The following is a 21,648-nucleotide window of genomic DNA, read 5'->3' as shown; positions in this document are numbered from 1 at the left end:
AGACACCATCAGAAATCCTCAAGATTTGTTTAAATTTTTCGGTTCTGTTCAGATTGTTTCAGATGCTGTACAAATCCACATTTTTCTAGATTCTTTTAGATTTTGCTAGATTCTTCAAGATTCTCTCACATTTCCTAGAGGAATCTGAGTGAATCTAGAGGAATCTCGAAAAATCTAGAAGAATCTGAACGATTTTGCATGACTGAAGCGACGTGGAAAAATTTGAAGTAAAATTAATTTTCTGGTACCACTCACAAATATATTTCTATCTGGCCACCTCCTCGAACTTCTATGATCCTATTACAGAGTCGACTATCGAGGCTCGCCGGGCTTGCTATTTTTAGTTGAAGTTCGTAAATCCCATTGATACTTTAATAAATTTTTTTATTTATTTATTCTTAAGTGCTATAAAACTGACTTAATATTTATAATTACAAAGCAAATAAATTTACTGACATTACACTACTTAGGTATTTATAATTTATTACAGAAAAACTGTTATCTATTTTCTAAGTAGACGCACAAGTGGCTGAAGTTTCACATTGTCCACTCACTTGGTTGAAGGCTTGGCCACTGGCACAAGTCTCCAGGACGTAGTCCCACCACCACATAACTTCCACGCAACTATAGTATTGGTTGCATTGTGGTCCTGGATAAACAGCGGTTTGGTTACACGTTGGAGGAGTTGCTAAACACAAAACGTCATAATCGTCACGCAGTGTAGCCGACTTTACTTACACACAACAGGAGGTGTTGTTGTAGGAGCTGCTGTTGTAGTCGTCGTTGTCGTTGTAGGAGCTGCTGTTGTAGTCGTCGTTGTCGTAGTTGTAGTAGTAGTCGTTGTAGTTGTAGTTGTAGGTGGAGGATTAGAACCGGGTTGACAACTTTTAAAATTCAACAATTACTCTGCAAATTTTTTGAAATTATACTCACGTAAACTGTGCAGTACTGTCACAAACGTATCCAGCTGGACAGTTTGAAACCCCAGTTGTTAGAACAACTTCGCCATTTATGATTGCGCACAACTGGTATTGAGTGCTTGAAACACATATAACACCACTAGGCGGACATGTCAGTTGTAGATCACTCAGTATGATTTTGTGGAAAAGTAACAGCGCCTAAAAAGCGACTCAGCAAAAAATCAAAAACAAAAATCTTCTTACCAGAAGTAGTGCGCTCATTTTCAAGGCTTGACGTCAAGTGACATAATTAACAAATCACTTAAGTCCCTTAAGAATTAGTTAAATATTATTAAGTTTGGCATTTTTTATCAGATGATGGGAATGACCTTCGCAAAAAAACACTAGCATGATCAACAAAATTTTTATTAAAATACGGTAACATAATAAAATATAATCTATGCGCTGGTTAGAACAGATTCCGACATATAGGGCAGGAGCTCTTGTTGCTTGTGCTGAACCACTTATACTGAAAAAAGTACGTCAAAATTTTCGAAATTGACCAGTTGGAAACTTACCAAACAACCTGAGTGGAACTTCTTCTTACAAGTTTGACACGTTAATTTTGGCAACTGGTAGGTACCTGGGTGCAACACCGCAAAACAAATGTAGCACTCTTCCACCCCATCAAACTTCTTGTCTAAGCTGCTGTTCCAAAGGGACAAACCATCCCAAATTCGCCCATTCTTACAAACAAAATCATTATTATTAATTAACACAAACCCGACGAAAATCTAACCTGGTGTAAAAGATACTTCTTCAGTTGCATGAGCCATTGTTTATGCGACGGCCCCCCGATCTGTCGACTACACCTAACGTCTGGTCCCCCCAAAGGATAATTCTGAGGTAGAGTGATCACCAGTTCCATCTGCGCCTCGTCGACGGTATAAATAGCCACAACTTCGCGCACCGACGGGATAATTTTGATCTACAACACTAGATGACGCAAGGAACACAACGCCTGAAACGTACCGTCATATTCTTGAATTTGTTTTCTCGGTGCCCCACATCCGCCAACTCTTGACTACACAGCTGCGGCGAAACGTAAAACGAAGTGACTTTTTCCACGATTTGAGACACTTTAGTTTCGGTTTCGGACCACCACTGCCTCACCAGAGCCGGCAGCTGCGATAAACAGAAAGCGTAGATCCAGCAGACGACGTGTTCAAGTTGTTCGCTGGTGCAAGCCTCTGTAAACGTCAAAGTCGGCTCTTTGAGGAAGAGTTTAGCGAAAGCTTTGGCTTTGCCTTCGCTGTAATGCAAAATCTCCGTTGGCATTAGTTTGAATAAGTTGTTTAACAAGTTTTTCAGGTAGTTCTCGTTTCTGGAAAGTGAGGTTAGTTGAAGTGAGTTGGTAGCACTGACTTACCGTAGCCAATCAGCGTATTGGTAGCGAAGCTCGGGCGGCGATTTCTCACACAAGTGGAGCAAAACTCCCCACAGAATCAAGTAGGCGAAGGTATACGTAAACGAATCGGTGAACGGAGTAACTTGACAGCTGTCTTCTCCCAACCTAAACCACAAAATGAGAAAAACCCTAACCGCTCAAACCAACTTACTTAAAACCGGCTAACACCCCGTCGACTACACTGTGTGTTTGCTGCAAAATTTCCCTAAATTGCTCGATCGTGAACCCTTTAGTGTTCGGCGTGCTGCTACTATCCGACTGCAAGTCAATCTCGACCAACCCGGGTACAAGAACCAGCAACATCTTGTACCCCCACAGTTGCAGAATGGCCGACGAGTTAACAATCAAGTTAACACACCGCTTCACAATTTTATTCCAGTGCGGTAACACATTCTCTTTACTGAAAATCAACTTGGCGACAAAATGGTCGCTCACTTTACCGAACGCTTGCACGAAAGCCTCATACTCAACCGAAAGCGGCTTTTTCGCGCCAAATTGATCTAAAACGAGTCGATAATACAGGTTTCTACAACCCTTGCAACTCACCAGCGAAGTACAACCACAATTGCAACAACTCTGCGTGTATTTCCGGCAAAAACAAATCCTCCCACTCTTCAGCGAAGTTGTTCTTCACGTTATTGACCTTCAAATCCGCCATTTTCTGGCTAAGAATGACGTAAAAGTCGCACACTGCCACCACGAAAGCTTGGATTTGCTCGCTGTCGTAACCAGCGCGAAGTTTGAAGCAGTTGGAAGCCCATGAAGATAGGCAAATGACACCTAAGTCCCAGTGCTGGCGACTGAGACACTCGAATTTGTCTTTGATAAGTCGGGAAAAAAGGCGGATTATTTCGATAATGGTCTCCATGTCGCTCCACGTCATGTCTTTACTAAAAATAACAACAATAACAAATGTGGGAGTTTTAAAGTTGGCAAGTACGTGTCTAGTATAAATCTGGGGATGTTTTCGCTGCGCAGTTTTTTGATTTTTTCGAAAACTTCGGCAATTTGGACTTCGATTTCGTCGCAGTGGGTTAAATTGCGCAGCACGACGACGCTGTGGAATACAGAGGGGCTGAAGTCGACGTAGTCGAAGTCTATATGGGGTCCGTATATCTGGCTTAAGTGGATTTTACTTAAGTCGTTTGTGGCGGCTTTGTAGCACTCCTTGAACGTCTCTTGTGGCGACTTCGATAAAAGCTCCTGGTGGAAGAGGTACAAAGTTTTCGTCCAAAGAAACGAATTTGAGTTTGAGTTTGCAACAAGCACACTGTTAATCTCGTCACAGATTTGTACCCTTTCCACCAGTTTCTTAGTTTTGGTTTTTAAAAGATCGTACTGTTGCGATATCGTTGTGTAATATTTGTTCTGAAAAGTAATAATCGTTTTAAATTTTGTTAAGTATGCAACCAAATATACACGAAGTTCCGACAAATATTTACCATTTTGTAATTCTTCAGAAACGACTGGGCGCACACAAGTAGATACAACATGTCTGCAACTAAGTTCTTGTTGTCGTCTATGCTATAAACAACCTCTTTGGTTTCCACGTCTTCATTTTCTTCTTCTTCGTCTTCGTCGCGATTTTCCAACGGTGACGACACTACTGCCACTTTAATCAACCCCCATACGAAGTATCTCAAAATGTTTTCCTCCTCGACTTCGCCACTTTTCCTCACACTTCCTCCACTATTAGCTAAATTTCCGTTCAAATACTCCGCCAGAATGCACAACTCCTCGATTTTGTGCTTCCAAGTTGGCAGAAATGCGCGATTAAAAAACAAGTTAAAAACATCGGTGATTATCAAGGGTTGACCGTTAAAAACTGCCCTAATCACGTTGACTATGGTTGCGATTATTCGGTTGGTAGACAATTCAGAGGGACACCTGTCTAAGAAATTCGCTTCTACCAACTGCGCAAGCTTGCCAATTATTTCCAGTAGTTCTTGTTTTGGCAAACTTTTCGAGAGTGCTGTGACGACGTCCTGCCATGACGTGTTGATCTCCCATTGGGTGTCTTCAGTGAGGAATTCCAAGTCGGTGTGGTCGTCGCAAGAAAACTGGAAAAGCGCGAGGAGCAGCTCGTCGCCATATTTGAGCAACGAGTTCTCAGCGTAGATCATGTCGGTAACGTAGGACGCTAGATGTGCGCATGAGTCAATCGAAGTCGAGAAGTCTTCAGGGTGGAGAAGGGGTTGTTTGATTTTGTTAATAATATTGGAAATGGTTTCTTTATCAGTGAGAAATTCTAACAAACAAAATCACTATCATTACTATCACTATTAAAAAAAATATATATATACCTCCGTCTCGGTTTTCCGTGAAGGCCAGCTTGAACACATTTTGTAACTCAGCCGGACACTCGATTCGTAAGTTGGCATCAGTCGCGGCAACCAAAAACTCCCCGACTTGTTTATTCTTGATCCACTTTTGTACCACACTATCTTGATTATAGGGGTGCGAAAATGCCCCTTTTACGCACCACCCGAACGACTCCTGCTCACTAAATTCCAGAAACGACGCCAAGATGGCGCTCTTGTCGCCATCGTCGACGTACTGCGTCAGAATGAACGTCAGCTCGACTATGACTTCCGAACACAAGTCAGACGACTTTAGCCACGTGTGCAACAAATTGTGGTAAATGTTGGGTAAATTTTGGTCCCCGTTTAGGATTGTGGCCAAACCTGCGAGAAACTCGCGGCTTTCGAAAAGCCGCACTAGCGAGAACAGGTTCTGGAGGAGGAACGTGGATTTGTGCTCTTGGATTTGGCGGACGTACGACTTGATTATCGTGTACGCCAATCGGGTCAAGTGTGCGTTGTACGACGCATCCACTTGACTGGGTGTCACGTGACAGCTGTCACCCACTTCGCCCTCGTTCGAAAACTTGACTTTCATTTGTTCGCGCGGCTTGGCGATGTGTTTTAATTGCTGCATGAAAGTGACTTGTCGGTCCGCCAGGTCTTGATTACCGTCCTCACAGGTGGATATCGTCTCCAACAAGTCGATCAAACTGGTCCAGAAAAGGTCCAGATACTTGGGGTAATTCTGGACGCTGTCTTTGTTTCTGGTCCAGTACTGCAGCAACAACGTCACGTGATGGAAAACCGTCCGATAACAAACTTGTTCCGCTTTCAGGCTCCACTCGATCAAAGTCAAAAGGTGCGATTTGATGAGTTTCTCGCACAGGTCGGTGTTGTCTTGGTTGATTAGAATTACATATTGTAGGCATTCGACGAGGGCCGAGACGACCGCCGTGGATTCGGATTTGCTGTTTAAGACGGTCCTGCGCTTTAGCCTGTTTGATTGAAATGAGCGGATTATAGTTTTATGGAAATTGTGGCCTACCCGAAACGTAGATTTTCGAAGAAGTTGTCGTAAAATTGGTCCGCGCGTAACGAGGGTGGAAGGTTGTGGAGAAGCGAGAGTAAGTTGGGGTAGATGGCGCTCGCGTTGCCTTGGCCTCCTTCTCTGAGTACTTTTTTTAATTTTGATATATAGTTTTTGTCGATATGGATGTGTTTCCACCATTCCTGGAATATTGACGTTTCAAAAAATGTGCGATCGAAAACGTTTTGATTGAGAGTTGCGTCTGGCGTCACTGTGTGTGACACAGCTAACTCTAAATCAAAATATTTTTGACATCGAAAACAGCATTCATTATTCTATATGATAAAAAATGTAATACAATTATGTGAAAGACTGCATTAGAAATTAGGGGATAGAGGGAGGAAGAGGGAAAAGAAACACACACAGAGAGAAACGGGAGTTATAGAGGGAACATGAGAAAGAGAACGACAATGAAAAAGGAGTTAACAGGAGGTAAAAAGACAGAAGGGTTAAGAAAGAGGGATAAGCCGAGTGGAGTCAAGAGAGAGGGGCAAAGAATGATGACTTAAACGACTGGGGCACATAGTAAGTTAAGAAAAAAGCATTACAAGAATGAGGCAAAGAGGAGAAAGTTAAGAGAGAGGGTCAAAAAAGAAGAATTAAGAGAGAAGTGCAAAAATGGGGATCAAAAAAAGAAAGAGGGGTAAAGAGAGAAGGGTTAAAAACCAAGGATTAAGAAAGAGATTAATAAACAAGAGCTAAGAGATGGTACCACAGAGAGAAAGCTTAAGAAAGAGAAGATAAGAGGGGCAAAAGGAGGAGAGTTAAGGGAGAGGGACAAAGAAAGGGGAGTTAAGAAACAGGGGTAAAGAAAAATGGGTTAAGAGAGAAGGGAAGAAGGGCATAGAAAGAGAGAAATATGAAGGGTTAAGACACAAAAGGCAAAAAAATAGGCGAGAAGGGTTAAGAAAAAGAAAGAGGAGGCGAAAGAGAGAGAGGAGTCAGAAGAGAGCGACATAGACAGAGGGACAAACAAGAAGAGCTAAAAGAGAAGGGTCAATAAAAAAGGGCAAAAAGGGGGGACAAAAAAAGGGGGGGGGCAAAAAGAGGGAGAGGAAGAGAGGACAGGGGTGGGGGGAAAGGGGAAGAGGGACAAAAAAAGGAGCAAAAAATAGAAGGGGAGAAAAGAGGGGAAGAAACGAAAAAAACAAAACAACAAGGCACAAAAGAGGGGCATTAACTAAGAAGGGTAAAAAAGAGAGCTTAAGTAAGAGGAGTTAAAAAAAAGAAGAACAAAAAAAAAAGAGTAATCAAAAGAGGAGCAAAAAGAGGGGCACTACGTAAGAAGAGTAAAACAGAGGGTTAAAAAGGGTCGAAAAAAAAAGAGGGGCAAAAAAAGGGCCAAAAAAGAGGAAAAAAAAGGGGCAATCAAGAGAGGGGTAAAAATAAAGACGGACAGTAAGAGGGCAAAAAAGGAAAAAAAAGAGGGGAAAAAACAGAAAAAAAAAGAGGACCAAAAAGAGGGGCAATCAAAAGAGGGATCATCAAAAGAGGAGCAATCAAGAGAGGGGCAAAAAAAGGAGGGGTAAAAATAAAGACGGGCAGTAAGAGGGCAATAAAAGAAGGGAAAAAAAAGAGGGGCACTAAGTAAGAAGAGTAAAAAAGAGAGTTAAAAAAGAGTCAAAGAAAAAGGGACAAAATAAGAGGGGCAAAAAAAGGGCCCAAAAAAACGAGGGACAAAAAAAAGGGGAAAAAGAAGAGCAAAAAAAGAGGCGCAAAAAAAGGGGCAAAAAAAAAAGGGGGGCAAAGAGAGGGCCATTAAGTATAAAGGATAAAAAAAAGAGGGTTTAAGTGAGAGAAGTTAAAAAAGAGGGGCAAAGAAAAAGTGACAAAAAAAAAAGAGAGGCAAAGAGAGGGCATTAAGTAAGAAGAGTAAATAAAGAGGACTTAAGTGAGAGGAGTTAAAAAAAAGAGGGGTAATCAAAAGAGGAACAATCAAAAGAGGGGCCATCAAAATAAGAGCAATCAAGAGAGGGGCCATCGAAAGAAGGGAAAAAAAGAGGGGCAAAAATAAAGACGAGCAAAAAAAGAGACAAAAAAAAGAGGAGTAATAAAAAGAGAAGCAATCAAAAGAGGGGCCATCAAAAAAGGGGCAATAAAGAGAGGGGCAAAAATAAAGACGGGCAGAAAGAGAGTAAAAAAAAAACAGAAAAAAAGAGGAGAAAAAAATAGGAGCAATCAAAAGAGGGGCACAAAAAAAGGACAAAAAAAAAGAGGGGCAAAAAGAGGGGCGCCAAGTAAGAAGAGTAAAAAAGAGGGATAAAAAAGGGTCAAAGAAAAAGGAATAAAAAAAGAGGAGGGAAGAGGGGAAAAAAAGAGGGGGAATAGGAGGAAAAATAGGGGGGAATAGGGGAAAACATAGGGGGAAAAGGGGAAAAAATGGGGACAAAAAAAGTAAAAGAAGGACAAAAAAAGTAAAAGAAAGACAAAAAAGAAGACGGACAGAAAGGGGGCAAAACAGGAGTAGGAAAAAAAATAGGGTCAAAAAGAGTTAAAAAAGAGGGCTTAAGTGAGAGGAGTTAAAAAAAAGGGGCAAAGAAAAAGGGACAGAAAAAGAACGGTAAAAAAAGGGCAAAAAAGAGGGCTAAAAAAAAGAAGGGCAAAAAAAAGGGCAAAAAAAAGAAGGGCAAAAAAAAGAAGGGCAAAAAAGAGAAGGGCAAAAAAAAGAAGGGCAAAAAAAGAAGGGAAAAAAAAAGAGAGGCACTAAGTAAGAAGAGTAAAAAAGAGAGTTAAAAAAGCGTCAAAGAAAAAGGGACAAACTAAGAGGGGCAAAAAAAGGGTAAAAAAAAACGAGGGACAAAAAAAAGGGAAAAAAGAGGGGCAAAAAAGAGGGGCCAAAAAAAAGAGGCAGAAAAAAGAAGGGCAAAAAAAGGGGCAAAGAGAGGGCCATTAAGTATGAAGGATAAAAAAGAGGGTTTAAGTGAGAGGAGTTAAAAAAGAGGGGCAAAGAAAAAGGGACAAAAAAAAGAGGGGCAAAGAGAGGGCATTAAGTATGAAGAGTAAATAAAGAGGACTTTAGTGAGAGGAGGTAAAAAAAATAGAGACAAAAAGGAGGGGTAAAAAAAGAGGAGTAAAAAAAGAGGGGCAAAAAAGAGGAGTAATCAAAAGAGGAGCAATCAAAAGAGGAGCCATCAAAAGAAGAGCAATCAAGAGAGGGGCCATCGAAAGAGGGGCAAAAAAAAGAGGGTCAAAAAAATGAGGGACAAAAATAAAGACGAGCAAAAAGAGAGAAAAAAAAGAGAGGCAAAAAAAGAGGAGTAATCAAAAGATGAGCCACCAAAAGAAGAGCAATCAAGAGAGGGGCCATCGAAAGAGGGGTAAAAAAAGAGGCAAAAAAAAGAAGGGCAAAAAAGGAGGGACAAAGAAAAAGGAACAAAAAAAAAGAGGGGCAAAGAGAGGGCATTAAGTAAGAAGAGTAAATAAAGAGGACTTAAGTGAGAGGAGTTAAAAAAAAAGAGAGGCAAAAGAGGGGTAAAAAAAGAGGGGTAAAAAAGAGGGGTAAAAAAAGAGGGTCAAAAAAAGAGGGTCAAAAAAAAAGAGGGTCAAAAAAGAGGGTCAAAAATAAAGACGAGCAAAAAAAGAGAGGGGAAAAAAAAGAGGAGTAATCAAAAGAGAGGCAATCAAAAGAGGGGCCATCAAAAAAGGGGCAAAAATAAAGACGGGTAGAAAGGGAGTAAAAAAAAAACGAAAAAAAGAGGAGAAAATATAGGAGCAATCAAAAGAGGGGCACAAAAAAAGGACAAAAAAAGAGGGGCAAAAAGGGGGGCACCAAGTAAGGAGAGTAAAAAAGGGTCAAAGAAAAAGGAATTAAAAAAAGAGGGACAAAAAAAAGGCAGGGGGGGGGGAGGGGAAAATGGGGCCAAAAAAAGAGGGGCAAAAAAAAGTAAAAAAAAGGGACAAAAAAAAAAGAAGGACAGAAAGGGGGCAAAAAAGGAGTAGGAAAAAAAAACAGGGTCAAAAAGAGAGGCAATCAAAGAAGGGGAAAAAATGAGTTAAAAAAGAGGGCTTAAGTGAGAGGAGTTAAAAAAAGAGGGACAAAGAAAAAGGGACAAAAAAAAGAACGGCAAAAAAAAAGAGGAGAAAAAAAGGGACAACAAAGGGGGGCAAAAAAGGGGCATTAAGTAAGAAGAACAAAAAAAGGGGGCTCAAGTGAGAGGAGTTAAAAAAACACGAGCAAAGAAAAAAAGGGTTAAAAAAAAGGAGCAAAAAAAGATGGATTAAGAGAAAAGGGTAAAACTAGAGGGGTTAAGAGAGCGAGGTTAAGAAAAAAGTGTTAAGACAGAGGGGTAAAGAAAGAAGAGTTAAGAGAGAGGGGTAAAGAGAAAGGGGCAAACAAAATGGGTTAGAAGAGAAGTGCAAAAAACTGAGACAAAAGGAGACGTATTAAGAAAGAGGAGTTAAGAAAGAGGGAGGGAGAAAGAGGAGCAAAATAAGAGTGTTAAGAGCGAAAGGCAAAAAAATAGAGGTAAATAGGGAAGAGAATGGCAAAACGAAATGAGTTTAGCGAGAGGCAAAGAGAGAGGACTTAAGTGCGGGGAACAAAAAAGAAGAGTTAATAAAATTGGGTAAAGAAAGAAGGGTAAGAGAGAGGGGAATTAAGAGGGAGCAATAAAGAGAGGGGGAAAGAAAAACGGCAAAAAATGATCTAAGAGGAGAGAGGGGTCGCTGCAGAGGGTTTAAGAGAGGAGGAAAAAAAGGGGTTAATCCTTTTTTTTCTCTTCTCTCTTAATTTTTCTTTTCTGGAGGGGGGGGGGGAGCAAAAAGAGAGAAGGGTAAAAATGGAATGAAGAGTGTGGAGGCAAAGAGGGAGAAAGCCGATAGGGTGTGTAGGGGAGCATAGATTGTTCAGGGGGGCTTGAAGGAAGCAAACGGGGCGGTCGAAAGGGAGAAGACATTTAATAAATTAAAAAAATATAAACAAATTATAATAAAAAACCTGCACAAGGTTAAGATAAAATACGTAGTTGAACATTCAATACAAAACTTACCTGTCCTAACTCCATTATCAGCAGCGCCGCTTCCCACACGAACCCCACGACCGCCGGTTCGCTCTCATCCAAATTGTTAAAAATAACAGGTACGACGTGACTGTGTTCGTCGCTCAGCAAAAACGGCGCCTTATAATACAAAGCGGCCAGAACTTTAAACCAAGTGGCTCTAATAAAAGCCGATTTGTGAGTGGCCAACTTGAGAAACCTAGAATTGCTAATAATCTGCTTATTGAGTTCGGTACTTTTCTCAATTTGCTCATTAGTCAAAGTATCTAAATATAAACAATAGCCTTGAAGGCTGGATATAATAATTCTCTCGAATTTAGCCTCCGCGTCTTCGTTTGTGCCACTCTTTGAACCGCTTTCGAGTTTCGACGTCAGGTTATCATAAATGTAAGTGAGGATTTCTTTTTGGCAAAAAACTACACAATCTTGGATTTTGTTTGGCGGAAAAGCGGCCTGAAAAAAACATTGTAGACACAAAATGGTACGAAAATACGTCTTACAGTGAAGGCTTTAGCGGCTGCTGTGGCAGCCGGCGGGTAATTATCGTACTGTGAGGTAAACCAAGGTCCGATGAGTTGTTTCAAATAAGGAGCTATAATTTTTTTGTCTTTTAGAATAATCTGATAGTGCGCGCTGTGCACGGCCTCTCTAACTCTATGATCCGTATCCGTGGCCAAAATGCTATACAACGTAGCCCAAAACGCCAAAATCGCCTTAACCGCTTCAGCCTCAGACCCCGCAATAAGATCAGAAAACTCCTGCAACGCCTACCCAAAAACATTACTCAAAAATCACAACACCCCAAAAACGTACTTTAATCTTCGTAGTGCAGTCCTTTTTGTTCATTTTCTTGAACACTATCTGGAAGGCGGGCGATACGGAAGAATCAAACTCCTCCGTCTTCATCAGAGACAACGTGGGTGGAACGAATCGGATCTCTTTCACCGAGGAAAACTGGGGTATTTGGGACGACGAAGCTAGAAGTTCAGCGCTGCGGCCACTGCTCGAAGGCTACAACAAAAAATTGACTCCTCGAAGTGGGCAGAGACGACTTACCCTAGCATTGTTCTTGATTCGTTGGGCTTGTTTGTGTTTGCCACCCATTTTAAGGGGTCGGGTTGTGGTTAGATGTGAAAAGAGTAGAAAGGATTCAGTAAAACGGGAAACTGTTTAATTATCACAACAAACCTGTGCCAACTGTCAATCAAAATTTAACATAACCTGAAACATATTAGTAACTTACGTGGGCGTAAAGTTGGTTGCATAAAGCAATGTCAAGTTGGTACATAATTACTGGTACATATATAACGTAAGTAGAGATTAATTGGAATTCGTTACAGATAACACAAATGGAATGACGATTTGAATTAAATAATTAAATTAATAACAGGTGGAAACGATTTTATTACTTCCGAGTCTTTATTTTAAGTTTTCAAATGGTGAAGCTTTAGCCACATTCAAATTGACGTTTCGGTGATTCGATTGACAAGTGACAACTGAATACCAATATAACCTAATTTTAACTAATTTTTAAAATACTTAATATTGGACAAAAATGTTGATAAAAGACGCCCCCGTTATTTGGGACAGTCTTAGATCGATCATTTGCGTATATAAACCCCCGAATGTGACTTGCCAACGCGTGCGACAAACAATCATTACTGCGGTGTGTACAGGTTAGGTCCGTTTTTTGCAAATATCCACAAATCTATTTTTCCTGAAATTGTAGGTTTAAACGAAATGGAATGTCGCCCCCCTATGGATTACGTCAGTATTGAAGGCAACCCGTCCACTCAATTAACAGTCACGGTGAAACCAAACTTGGCAGATCATCCTCTGGTGGTGGGACCCCGTTACCAAATTGAAGACTTGAAGTGTAGCTGGTCGAACTATTTGGGTTTACACAGTAGCGGCGTTCTTTGTAATTTTACCCATCACACCTTATAATTTCCCTAACTGTGTTTAACTTTCAGTATTAGGGTTGAGGAATGGTACAAAAGCAGCAAAACTAATTCGGGAAAATCGCCCCACTAGAAGTTATAGAGTGAGCGGGCGCTTTGGCGAAGCCACTGAGAATGGGTTTAAAAACGAAAAAGTAGTGGAGCGTTCAACGTATAAACACATTAAGCACGCAAATATAAACAAATTGTTGGCAGCAATGCAAGCCTCACACCAAAAGGAAATGTTTAAGTATGTTTATTATTAAGTTTTATTACAAAAAACTTGTTTGGATTTTGTAGGTCTTGTGGTGTTGATCTTCAATCACAAACTGCATATGAGATGGCTTGTGAAGGTCCGATTCGTCCCGCAGATTCCAAACTGCCGGTGATTTATGGAATCAAGTGTGTTCAGTTTGAGCCGCCAGATTTCGTCATAGGTGTGCATTAACTATACCCTAATCCACTAATTAATGTCAATTATTTCAGAAATACAGTGTATTAATGAGTATGAAACTTACCTGAAAAGTTTGATTCATGAAATTGGGGCTAAATTACGTTCCACGGCGCATTGTACTGGAATTCAGTGTATTAGACACAGCTATTTTACGTTAGAGAATGCCCTGTTGAGAAAACATTGGACGTTGCAGCACATTATTACCAATATGGAGGAATGTATAGCGATTATAGATGAGCACGAGAATTTAGTCAAACAGAAGAAAGCGGCGTTGCAGTGACTTGCTATAGCTCTTCAGGCTCAATTACTTCCTCAGCACTGGCTTTGACCTCAGTTGTACTGCGTGATCTTGCTGAAAACAAAAAATGTATTTGATGATTGTAAATATAATATAAATAAAAATAAAGATTTTTAAAGTGACGTCATCAACTTTATGGGGGGGGGGGGATGCGTATATAAAAATTATATAAAATGAGAGGTTTCAGTCGCCGGAAATGAGGTTGCTAGTTAATCATAATAACTAATAATTTGCTTTAATGATCAATGACAGGAGGTTTATTGAAATTCCAGTCCTATAAATAACTCGTCGATATATTAACGGCACAACTATTAATTAGTAGGTAATTCAACTGCAACTCTATTATGTATCTAACGACGATATTGATTATAACCACATAATATTGCAAACAAGATTGTATAGAGTACACACTCCAGTTTCTCGTGAAATTATTTGAGACAAAGGTAACATTATGTACTTAAAACACTAAAATTTGTCACTAATTATTATTAAGTATACTATTATGAAAGCAAGAATAACGGAATCTACAATCTTGGAATCTAAAACCTTGGCCAGTAGAATCCTGGAATTCAAAATCGTGGGATCCAGAATCTAGAATCTCTGAATCTAGGATCTTTGACTCTAGAATCTTATTTATCAGAATCTTATGGTCTAGATTCTTGGGAACTAGAATCATGGAACCTACAATCTTATAATCTAGAATCCTGTAATCAAGAATCTTGTAATCTAGAATCTTGAAATCTTTGGATCTAGTAGAATCCTGAAATCTACAATCTTAGAATTTAGGGTATTTAAAATCTTAGAATTTCAAAACTAAAACTTTTTAATTTAAAATATAGTACATACTACAAATTTTAGATGAAAAATTTCAAAATTTTGAGACTTTGGATTACGATGTTTTTTTAAACAAAGGAATTTTTTACTTCCCAAGCGTCTAAGCGAAAATTCGCATAATCAAATTTTATAATTTATCGAAAAAACTGGATTTGTTTTATTGTGTTTCAGGGGCGAGGGAAGTTCTGTCGAAATAACCTTCGACCAATTTTTCAATAATCAAATATTTTTAAATCCGTAAAATTCTCAGTTTGAGTTCAGAAGGGTAGAACTTAAACAATTAAGATGCTGGAATCTAGAATTTGGAAATGAAGAATAACGGAATTTAGAGTGTGTAATCTAGAATCTTGGAATCTAAAACCTTGGCCAGTAGAATCCTGGAATACAAAATCTTGGCATCCAGAATCTAGAATCTCTGAATCTAGGATCTTTGACTCTACAATCTTATGATCCAGAATCTTATGGTCTAGATTCTTGGGAACTAGAATCATGAGACTTAGGATCTTGAAATCTTTGGATCTATAATCTTTGAATCTAGAATCCTGAAATCTAGAATCTTGAAATTTTTGGGTCTATATTCTTGGAATCTACAATCTTGGAATTTAGAGTATTTACAGTCTAAGAATCTCAAAACTAAAACTTTGGAAGTCAAGAATAACGGAATCTAGAATCTTGGAATCTAAAACCTTGGCAAGTGGAATCTTGGGATCCAGAATCTACAATCTCTGAATCTAGGATCTTTGGCTCTAGAATCTTATAAATCAGAATCTTATGGTCTAGATTCTTGGGAACTAGAATCATGGAACCTACAATCTTACAATCTAGAATCCTGTAATCAAGAATCTTGTAATCTAGAATCTTGAAATCTTTGGATCTAGAATCCTGAAATCTACAATCTTAGAATTTAGGGTATTTAAAGTCTTAGAATTTCAAAACTAAAACTTTTTAATTTAAAATATAGTACATACTACAAATTTTAGATGAAAAATTTCAAAATTTTGAGACTTTGGATTACGATGTTTTTTTTTAAACAAAGGAATTTTTTACTTCCCAAGCGTCTAAGCGAAAATTCGCGTAATCAAATTTTATAATTTATCGAAAAAACTGGATTTGTTTTATTGTGTTTCAGGGGCGAGGGAAGTTCTGTCGAAATAACCTTCGAAAAATTTTTCAATAATCAAATATTTTTAAATCCGTAAAATTTTCAGTTTGAATTCAGAAGGGTAGAACTTAAACAATTAAGATGCTGGAATCTAGAATTTGGAAATCAAGAATAACGGAATTTAGAATGTGTAATCTAGAATCTTGGAATCTAAAACCTTGGCCAGCAGAATCCTGGAATACAAAATCTTGGGATCCAGAATCTACAATCTCTGAATCTAGGATCTTTGGCTCTAGAATCTTATGATCCAGAATCTTATGGTCTAGATTCTTGGGAACTAGAATCATGAGACCTAGGATCTTGAAATCTTTGGATCTATAATCTTTGAATCTAGAATCCTGAAATCTAGAATCTTGAAATTTTTGGGTCTATATTCTTGGAATCTACAATCTTGGAATTTAGAGTATTTACAGTCTAAGAATTTCAAAACTAAAACTTTGGAAGTCAAGAATAACGGAATCTACAATCTTGGAATCTAAAACCTTGGCCAGTAGAATCCTGGAATTCAAAATCTTGGGATCCAGAATCTAGAATCTCTGAATCTAGGATCTTTGACTCTAGAATCTTATTTATCAGAATCTTATGGTCTAGATTCTTGGGAACTAGAATCATGGAACCTACAATCTTATAATCTAGAATCCTGTAATCAAGAATCTTGTAATCTAGAATCTTGAAATCTTTGGATCTAGAATCCTGAAATCTACAATCTTAGAATTTAGGGTATTTAAAGTCTTAGAATTTCAAAACTAAAACTTTTTAATTTAAAATATAGTACATACTACAAATTTTAGATGAAAAATTTCAAAATTTTGAGACTTTGGATTACGATGTTTTTTTTTAAACAAAGGAATTTTTTACTTCCCAAGCGTCTAAGCGAAAATTCGCATAATCAAATTTTATAATTTATCGAAAAAACTGGATTTGTTTTATTGTGTTTCAGGGGCGAGGGAAGTTCTGTCGAAATAACCTTCGACCAATTTTTCAATAATCAAATATTTTTAAATCCGTAAAATTCTCAGTTTGAATTCAGAAGGGTAGAACTTAAACAATTAAGATGCTGGAATCTAGAATTTGGAAATCAAAAATAACGGAATTTAGAATGTGTAATCTAGAATCTTGGAATCTAAAACCTTGGCCAGCAGAATCCTGGAATACAAAATCTTGGGATCCAGAATCTACAATCTCTGAATCTAGGATCTTTGGCTCTAGAATCTTATGATCCAGAATCTTATGGTCTAGATTCTTGGGAACTAGAATCATGAGACCTAGGATCTTGAAATCTTTGGATGTATAATCTTTGAATCTAGAATCCTGAAATCTAGAATCTTGAAATTTTTGGGTCTATATTCTTGGAATCTACAATCTTGGAATTTAGAGTATTTACAGTCTAAGAATTTCAAAACTAAAACTTTGGAAGTCAAGAATAACGGAATCTAGAATCTTGGAATCTAAAACCTTGGCAAGTGGAATCCTGGAATTCAAAATCTTGGGATCCAGAATCTACAATCTCTGAATCTAGGATCTTTGGCTCTAGAATCTTATAAATCAGAATCTTATGGTCTAGATTCTTGGGAACTAGAATCATGGGACTTTGAATTTTATAATCTAGAATCTTGAAATATTTGGATCGCGAATCCCGAAATCTACAATCTTGGAATTTAGAGTATTCACAATCTTAGAATTTCAAAACTAAAACTTTGGAACTTAAAATATAGTACATACTACAAATTTTAGATCAAAAATTTCAAAATTATAAGACATTGAATTACGATGTTTTTTTTTTAACTAAGGAATTGTTTACTTCCCAAGCGTAAGCGAAAATTCGCATACTCAAATTTTATCAATTTTCGAAAAAGTTGGATTTGTTTTATTGTATTTCAGGGCCGAGCGAAATTCTGTCGAAATAATCTTCGACCAATTTTTTGGTAATTAAATATTTTTAAATGCATAGAATTCTACGTTTGAATTCAGAACGGTAGAACTTAATCAATTAAAATCTTGGAATCTAGTATTTGTAAATCAAGAATAACGGAATCTAGAATCTTGGAATCTAAAACCTTGGCCATCAGAATCCTAGAAATCAAAATCTTGGGATCCAGAATCTAGAATCTCTGAATCTAGGATCTTTGACTCTAGAATCTTATGATTCAGAATCTTATGGTGTAAATTCTGAATCTAGGATCTTGAAATCTTTGGATCTATAATCTCTGAATTTAGAATCCTGAAACCTATAATCTTGAAATTTTTGGGTTTGTAATCTTGGAATCTACAATCTTGGAATTTAGAGTATTTACAATCTTAAAATTTCAAAACTAAAACTTTGGAAGTCAAGAATAACGGAATCTAGAATCTTGGAATCTAAAACCTTGGCCAGTAGAATCCTGGAATTCAAAATCTTAGAATCCAGAATCTAGAATCTCTGAATCTGGGATCTTTGACTCTAGAATCTTATAAATCAGAATCTTATGGTCTAGATTCTTGGGAACTAGAATCATGGGACTTTGAATATTATAATCTAGAATCCTGTAATCTAGAATCTTGAAATATTTGGATCGAGAATCCCGAAACCTACAATCTTGGAATTTAGAGTATTTACAATCTTAGAATTTCAAAACTAAAACTTTGGAACTTAAAACATAGTACATACTACAAATTTTACATCAAAAATTTCAAAATTTTAAGACTTTGGTTCTATCAAAATTTAACTAATACTCGCAAAAGTCAATTAACCAGTTTATAGAAAATAATAGCTTTCTGGTTCAAACTTTAGCTTCAAGAGTTTGAATTTAACCACTCTGTTGAACAGTAGACTTCTCGCACTCCCGAGAAACCCTTCGGATAAAAGAACATAGAAATTGGTCGAAAGTTATTTAGACAGAACTTCCCTTGCTTCTGAAGTACAGTCCAACAAATACACATTTTTAAATAAAGAGAGGCATATGCTGACCTTTTCGAGAAAGTGGGGAAATTTCATCAATAAAAAATTTGTCATGACGTCATAAACATCTTTTGACTTTTTTTCGTAATGTACATAGTCTCCTTTCAGAATAACTTAAAATACCAGCGAATGATTAAGCCCCACCCACCCACCCTTGTCACTCTTGTAATGAATTTTTCATTTGATGTTAGACCGAGGGGCGGAGCTTAATTGCAAAATCCATATTTCTCTATAAAAATTTACCATTCTAAACATATTTTAAGTTTCTTTTTGAGAAAAAATGTAGTGAGCTGTGTGAATTTTTAAAATATAATAGGCAACACGCATTACACCGTGATAGTGACTTCTAAGTACTAGAGGAGGTAGGTATAACTTTTTTTTTTCCTTTTTTTGTATGACAAAAAGATATTAATATGAATGCATTTTACATCAAACTGAAGCTTGTGGACTATCTAAGTATTTATTTTTTTCTTAATAAAACCAACAGTAATCAGTAATATTGTGTCTACCGGGGTTGGAGAAGAAAAGTGGAGGATTTACGTTAATTACTACAAAAATTTACCATTTTAGACATGTTATAAGTTTCTTGTTGTCGAAATAAGTCTACACATACTAAGAAAAACAGGCAAAATATACCCCCGCCCACCCACCCTATCTCAATTGTGATGATTTTTTTTATTCGTCGTAAGCCAAGGGGGCGGAGCTTAACTGCAAAATCCTTATTTCTCTACGAGAAATTAAAAACATGTTTTTGAGCATCGTGCTGTTCAAAGAATACTATGTACCTACATTAGGAAAAAAATAGAGCTAAAGATTAGGCCCCACCGATACCCGCCCCGATCTCAATTCTCAATTGTGATGGATTTTCATTCGTTGTTAGATCAACGGGCGGGGCTTAATTGCAAGATCCATATTTGTCTACAAGAATTTACCATTTTAAACATGTTTTAAGTTTCTTGTTGTCGAAATGAGTCTACACATATTAAGAAAAACAAGCCAAAATGTAGCCCCGCCCACCCACCCTATCTCGATTGTGATGATTTTTTTTATTCGTCGTGAGCCAAGAAGGCGGAACTTAACTGCAAAATCCTTATTTCTTTACGAAAAATTAAAAAATGTTTTTGAGTATCGTGTTGTTCAAACAACACTACGTATATTAAAAAAAAAAAAAAATGAAACCAAAGATTAAGCCCCACCCATCCTGCCCTTATCTAAATAGTAATGAAATTTCTATTCGTTGGCAAACCTAGGGGCGGAGCCCATTGCAAAATCCATATCATTTTAAACGTGTTTTAAGTTTCTCAGAACAAAAAAAATCATCACAATTGAGATGGGGTGAATGGGCGGGGTTTATATTTTGTCTGTTTTTCTTAATGCACATAGTATTCTTTGAACAACGATACTCGAAAGCATTTTTTAATTTGTTGTAAAGAAATAAGTATTTTGCAGTTAAGCTCCGCCCCGCTTGATTCACAGCGAATAAAAAAATTATCACAATTGAGATAGGGCGGGTGGGCGGGCTTAAATTTTGCCTTTTTGTTTTAGTATGTGTGCACTTCTTTTCACAACATGGAACTTAAAACATTTTTAAAATGGAACATTTGTATAGGGAAATATCGACTATAATAAATATATGTTCTAAGTTTCTTGTTCTGAAAAGATGGCCATGTATATTAAGAAAAAAAAGCAAAATATAAGCCCCGCCCACCCACCCTATCTCAATTTTGATGATTTTTTTTTATTTGTCGTAACCCGAGAGGCGGAGCTTCATTCTAAAATCCTTATTTTTCTACGAGAAATGACGATGTGAAATATGTTCTTAAGTAATTATACAAAGAAAACTAAATGTATTAATTAAAAAGAAAAGCAAAAGAGAAGTCCCACCTATCCGTCTCGATTTCTATCGTGATGAATTTTTCATTCGTTGTCAGACCGAGGGGCGGAGCGTAATTGCAAAATATAGTTCCCTATACAAAGTTACCATTTTAAACACGTTTTAAGTTTCTTGTTGTGAAAGGATGACTACACATATTAAGAAAAAAAGGGAAAAGTAAGCCCCGCCCACCCGCCCTATCTCAATTGTGATGATTTTTTATTCGTCTTGAGCCAAGGGGGCGAAGCTTAATTGCAAAATTCTTATTTCTCCACGAGAAATAAAAAACACGTTTTTGAGAATACTATGTATATTAAGAACAAACATTTCATTCGTTGTCAGATCGAGGGGCGGAGCCTAATTGCAAAATCGATACTTTCCTACAAAAATTTACCATTTTAAACATGTTTTACTATTCAGTCTTGCAATTCTTGATTTAATCAATAAAATAAATTGATCAGTCATTAATTTTTTCAGACGTCCTGTAGTGATAAATCACAAGTAGACTCATTTGACAAAAATCGGCCCAGTATTTTCGGATCTGTCTAATAAAAATCGGGACGGCAGACACACGGACAGACGTACAGACGGACAGATAGACGGACTAATAAAAAACCAATGAAATCCAAAAGCGGAGGTGGGTGGGGTTAGTTTTAGCTTTTCATCTAGATTCCAATGTTTATCAATATAAAACTCTCTTTTTGTCCAATAAAATGAGTAATCAAGAGGAAAATCGGGTGGGTGGGCGAGGTCACTTTGAATTTCTATAAATAGATTCAATCACATTCCATCTAATCAAATAAGCCAAGAAATTCAAAACCGAAGGTAGGTGGGGTTAGTTTTAGAGTTTTGTTTAGATTCCACTGTTCGTCCAATAAAATGCGTGACCAAAAAGAAAATCGGGTGGGTGGGCGGGGCCATTTTGAGTTTTTTAAGCCTAATTCGCTACTTGACATAGTAAAACTCAGTTTTGCTCTAATCTAAAAAACCAATGAAACCGCCCACCCGGCCTTTATTTTCTTAGAGGATATGTCATTTACCAAAATCAGTCTTATATTATCAAGTACTAGCCCCGCCCACCCGCCCTCTATTTTCTTAGAAGGTATATCATTTGCTACAGTCAGTCTTATCGTAGCTAAGATAAAACTAATTTTGGCAAATGACATACACTCTAAGAAAAGGGAGGGTGGGTGGGCGGGGCTAGTACCTGTTAAGATAGCAGTGACTTTGGCAAATGACAAAAGTTTTATTACTAGTTATTGTGATAATGTATGTGTTGTCTAGTTGTTAAACATAGCAAAAGAACCAATTTTTAATTCATTATAACTCCACCAAAATTGATGATTGTTAAGAGCGTAGCGCTATTTTCCAGACACCCGGTATATCAAAAGCGTA

General features: G+C 37.6%; 4 protein-coding genes across 4 annotated transcripts; 2 read left to right on the top strand and 2 right to left on the bottom strand.

The window, feature by feature from the left end:
• Positions 1–363: 363 nt before the first annotated feature.
• LOC135125157 (integumentary mucin C.1-like) lies at positions 364–1,245 on the bottom strand. The gene is made up of 4 exons (XM_064050532.1): positions 1,164–1,245; positions 934–1,118; positions 739–884; positions 364–688 (listed from the first exon to the last, which is right to left on the bottom strand). Exons 1-4 carry the CDS (start codon positions 1,179–1,181, stop codon positions 510–512), a joined length of 528 nt encoding a protein of 175 aa, XP_063906602.1. The 5' UTR covers positions 1,182–1,245; the 3' UTR covers positions 364–509.
• A 64-nt stretch (positions 1,246–1,309) lies between these two features.
• On the bottom strand, positions 1,310–11,952 carry Ltn1 (Listerin E3 ubiquitin protein ligase 1). Its single transcript, XM_064050528.1, has 15 exons — positions 11,811–11,952; positions 11,568–11,765; positions 11,255–11,521; positions 10,746–11,207; positions 5,716–5,900; positions 4,671–5,665; positions 3,810–4,615; positions 3,308–3,735; positions 2,914–3,257; positions 2,519–2,867; positions 2,329–2,472; positions 1,932–2,283; positions 1,699–1,887; positions 1,478–1,645; positions 1,310–1,428 (listed from the first exon to the last, which is right to left on the bottom strand). Exons 1-15 carry the CDS (start codon positions 11,856–11,858, stop codon positions 1,369–1,371), a joined length of 4,995 nt encoding a protein of 1,664 aa, XP_063906598.1. The 5' UTR covers positions 11,859–11,952; the 3' UTR covers positions 1,310–1,368.
• Positions 6,168–9,180, top strand: LOC135125496 (sperm protamine P2-like). Its single transcript, XM_064051156.1, has 3 exons — positions 6,168–6,189; positions 8,288–8,457; positions 9,085–9,180. The coding sequence occupies exons 1-3, from the start codon at positions 6,168–6,170 to the stop codon at positions 9,178–9,180; spliced, it is 288 nt and encodes a 95-aa protein (XP_063907226.1).
• A 245-nt stretch (positions 11,953–12,197) lies between the features above and the next one.
• On the top strand, positions 12,198–13,568 carry LOC135125156 (pseudouridylate synthase TRUB2, mitochondrial). The gene is made up of 5 exons (XM_064050530.1): positions 12,198–12,430; positions 12,484–12,675; positions 12,728–12,944; positions 12,995–13,131; positions 13,181–13,568. Exons 1-5 carry the CDS (start codon positions 12,310–12,312, stop codon positions 13,426–13,428), a joined length of 915 nt encoding a protein of 304 aa, XP_063906600.1. The 5' UTR covers positions 12,198–12,309; the 3' UTR covers positions 13,429–13,568.
• Positions 13,569–21,648: the final 8,080 nt, after the last annotated feature.

This window comes from Zophobas morio, unplaced genomic scaffold, assembly GCF_036711695.1.
Source record: "Zophobas morio isolate AGI-343-1 ecotype UQ-CSIRO unplaced genomic scaffold, CSIRO_AGI_Zmor_V1 ptg000008l, whole genome shotgun sequence".
NCBI lineage: Eukaryota > Metazoa > Arthropoda > Insecta > Coleoptera > Tenebrionidae > Zophobas > Zophobas morio.
The sequence above is the reverse complement of the archived record's forward strand: the minus strand, read 5'-3'. Positions and strand labels throughout refer to the sequence as shown.

Coding starts and splice junctions, on each gene's coding strand:
- LOC135125496 (XM_064051156.1), top strand. CDS start 6,168: ATGAAAAAGGAGTTAACAGGAG. Junction 6,190..8,287: donor GAAAAAGGAGTTAACAGGAG/GTAAAAAGACAG, acceptor GTTAAAAAAAAG/GGGCAAAGAAAAAGGGACAG. Junction 8,458..9,084: donor GAAGGGAAAAAAAAAGAGAG/GCACTAAGTAAG, acceptor GGGTAAAAAAAG/AGGCAAAAAAAAGAAGGGCA.
- LOC135125157 (XM_064050532.1), bottom strand. Junction 885..933: donor GACAGTACTGCACAGTTTAC/GTGAGTATAATT, acceptor GAATTTTAAAAG/TTGTCAACCCGGTTCTAATC. Junction 689..738: donor AACAACACCTCCTGTTGTGT/GTAAGTAAAGTC, acceptor TTTTGTGTTTAG/CAACTCCTCCAACGTGTAAC.
- Ltn1 (XM_064050528.1), bottom strand. CDS start 11,858: ATGGGTGGCAAACACAAACAAGCCCAACGAATCAAGAACAATGCTAGG. Junction 5,901..10,745: donor TGATAATGGAGTTAGGACAG/GTAAGTTTTGTA, acceptor TCAATATTCCAG/GAATGGTGGAAACACATCCA. Junction 1,646..1,698: donor AGAAGTATCTTTTACACCAG/GTTAGATTTTCG, acceptor TTTGTTTGTAAG/AATGGGCGAATTTGGGATGG.
- LOC135125156 (XM_064050530.1), top strand. CDS start 12,310: ATGTTGATAAAAGACGCCCCCGTTATTTGGGACAGTCTTAGATCGATC. Junction 12,676..12,727: donor ACACAGTAGCGGCGTTCTTT/GTAATTTTACCC, acceptor TTTAACTTTCAG/TATTAGGGTTGAGGAATGGT. Junction 12,945..12,994: donor CACCAAAAGGAAATGTTTAA/GTATGTTTATTA, acceptor TGGATTTTGTAG/GTCTTGTGGTGTTGATCTTC.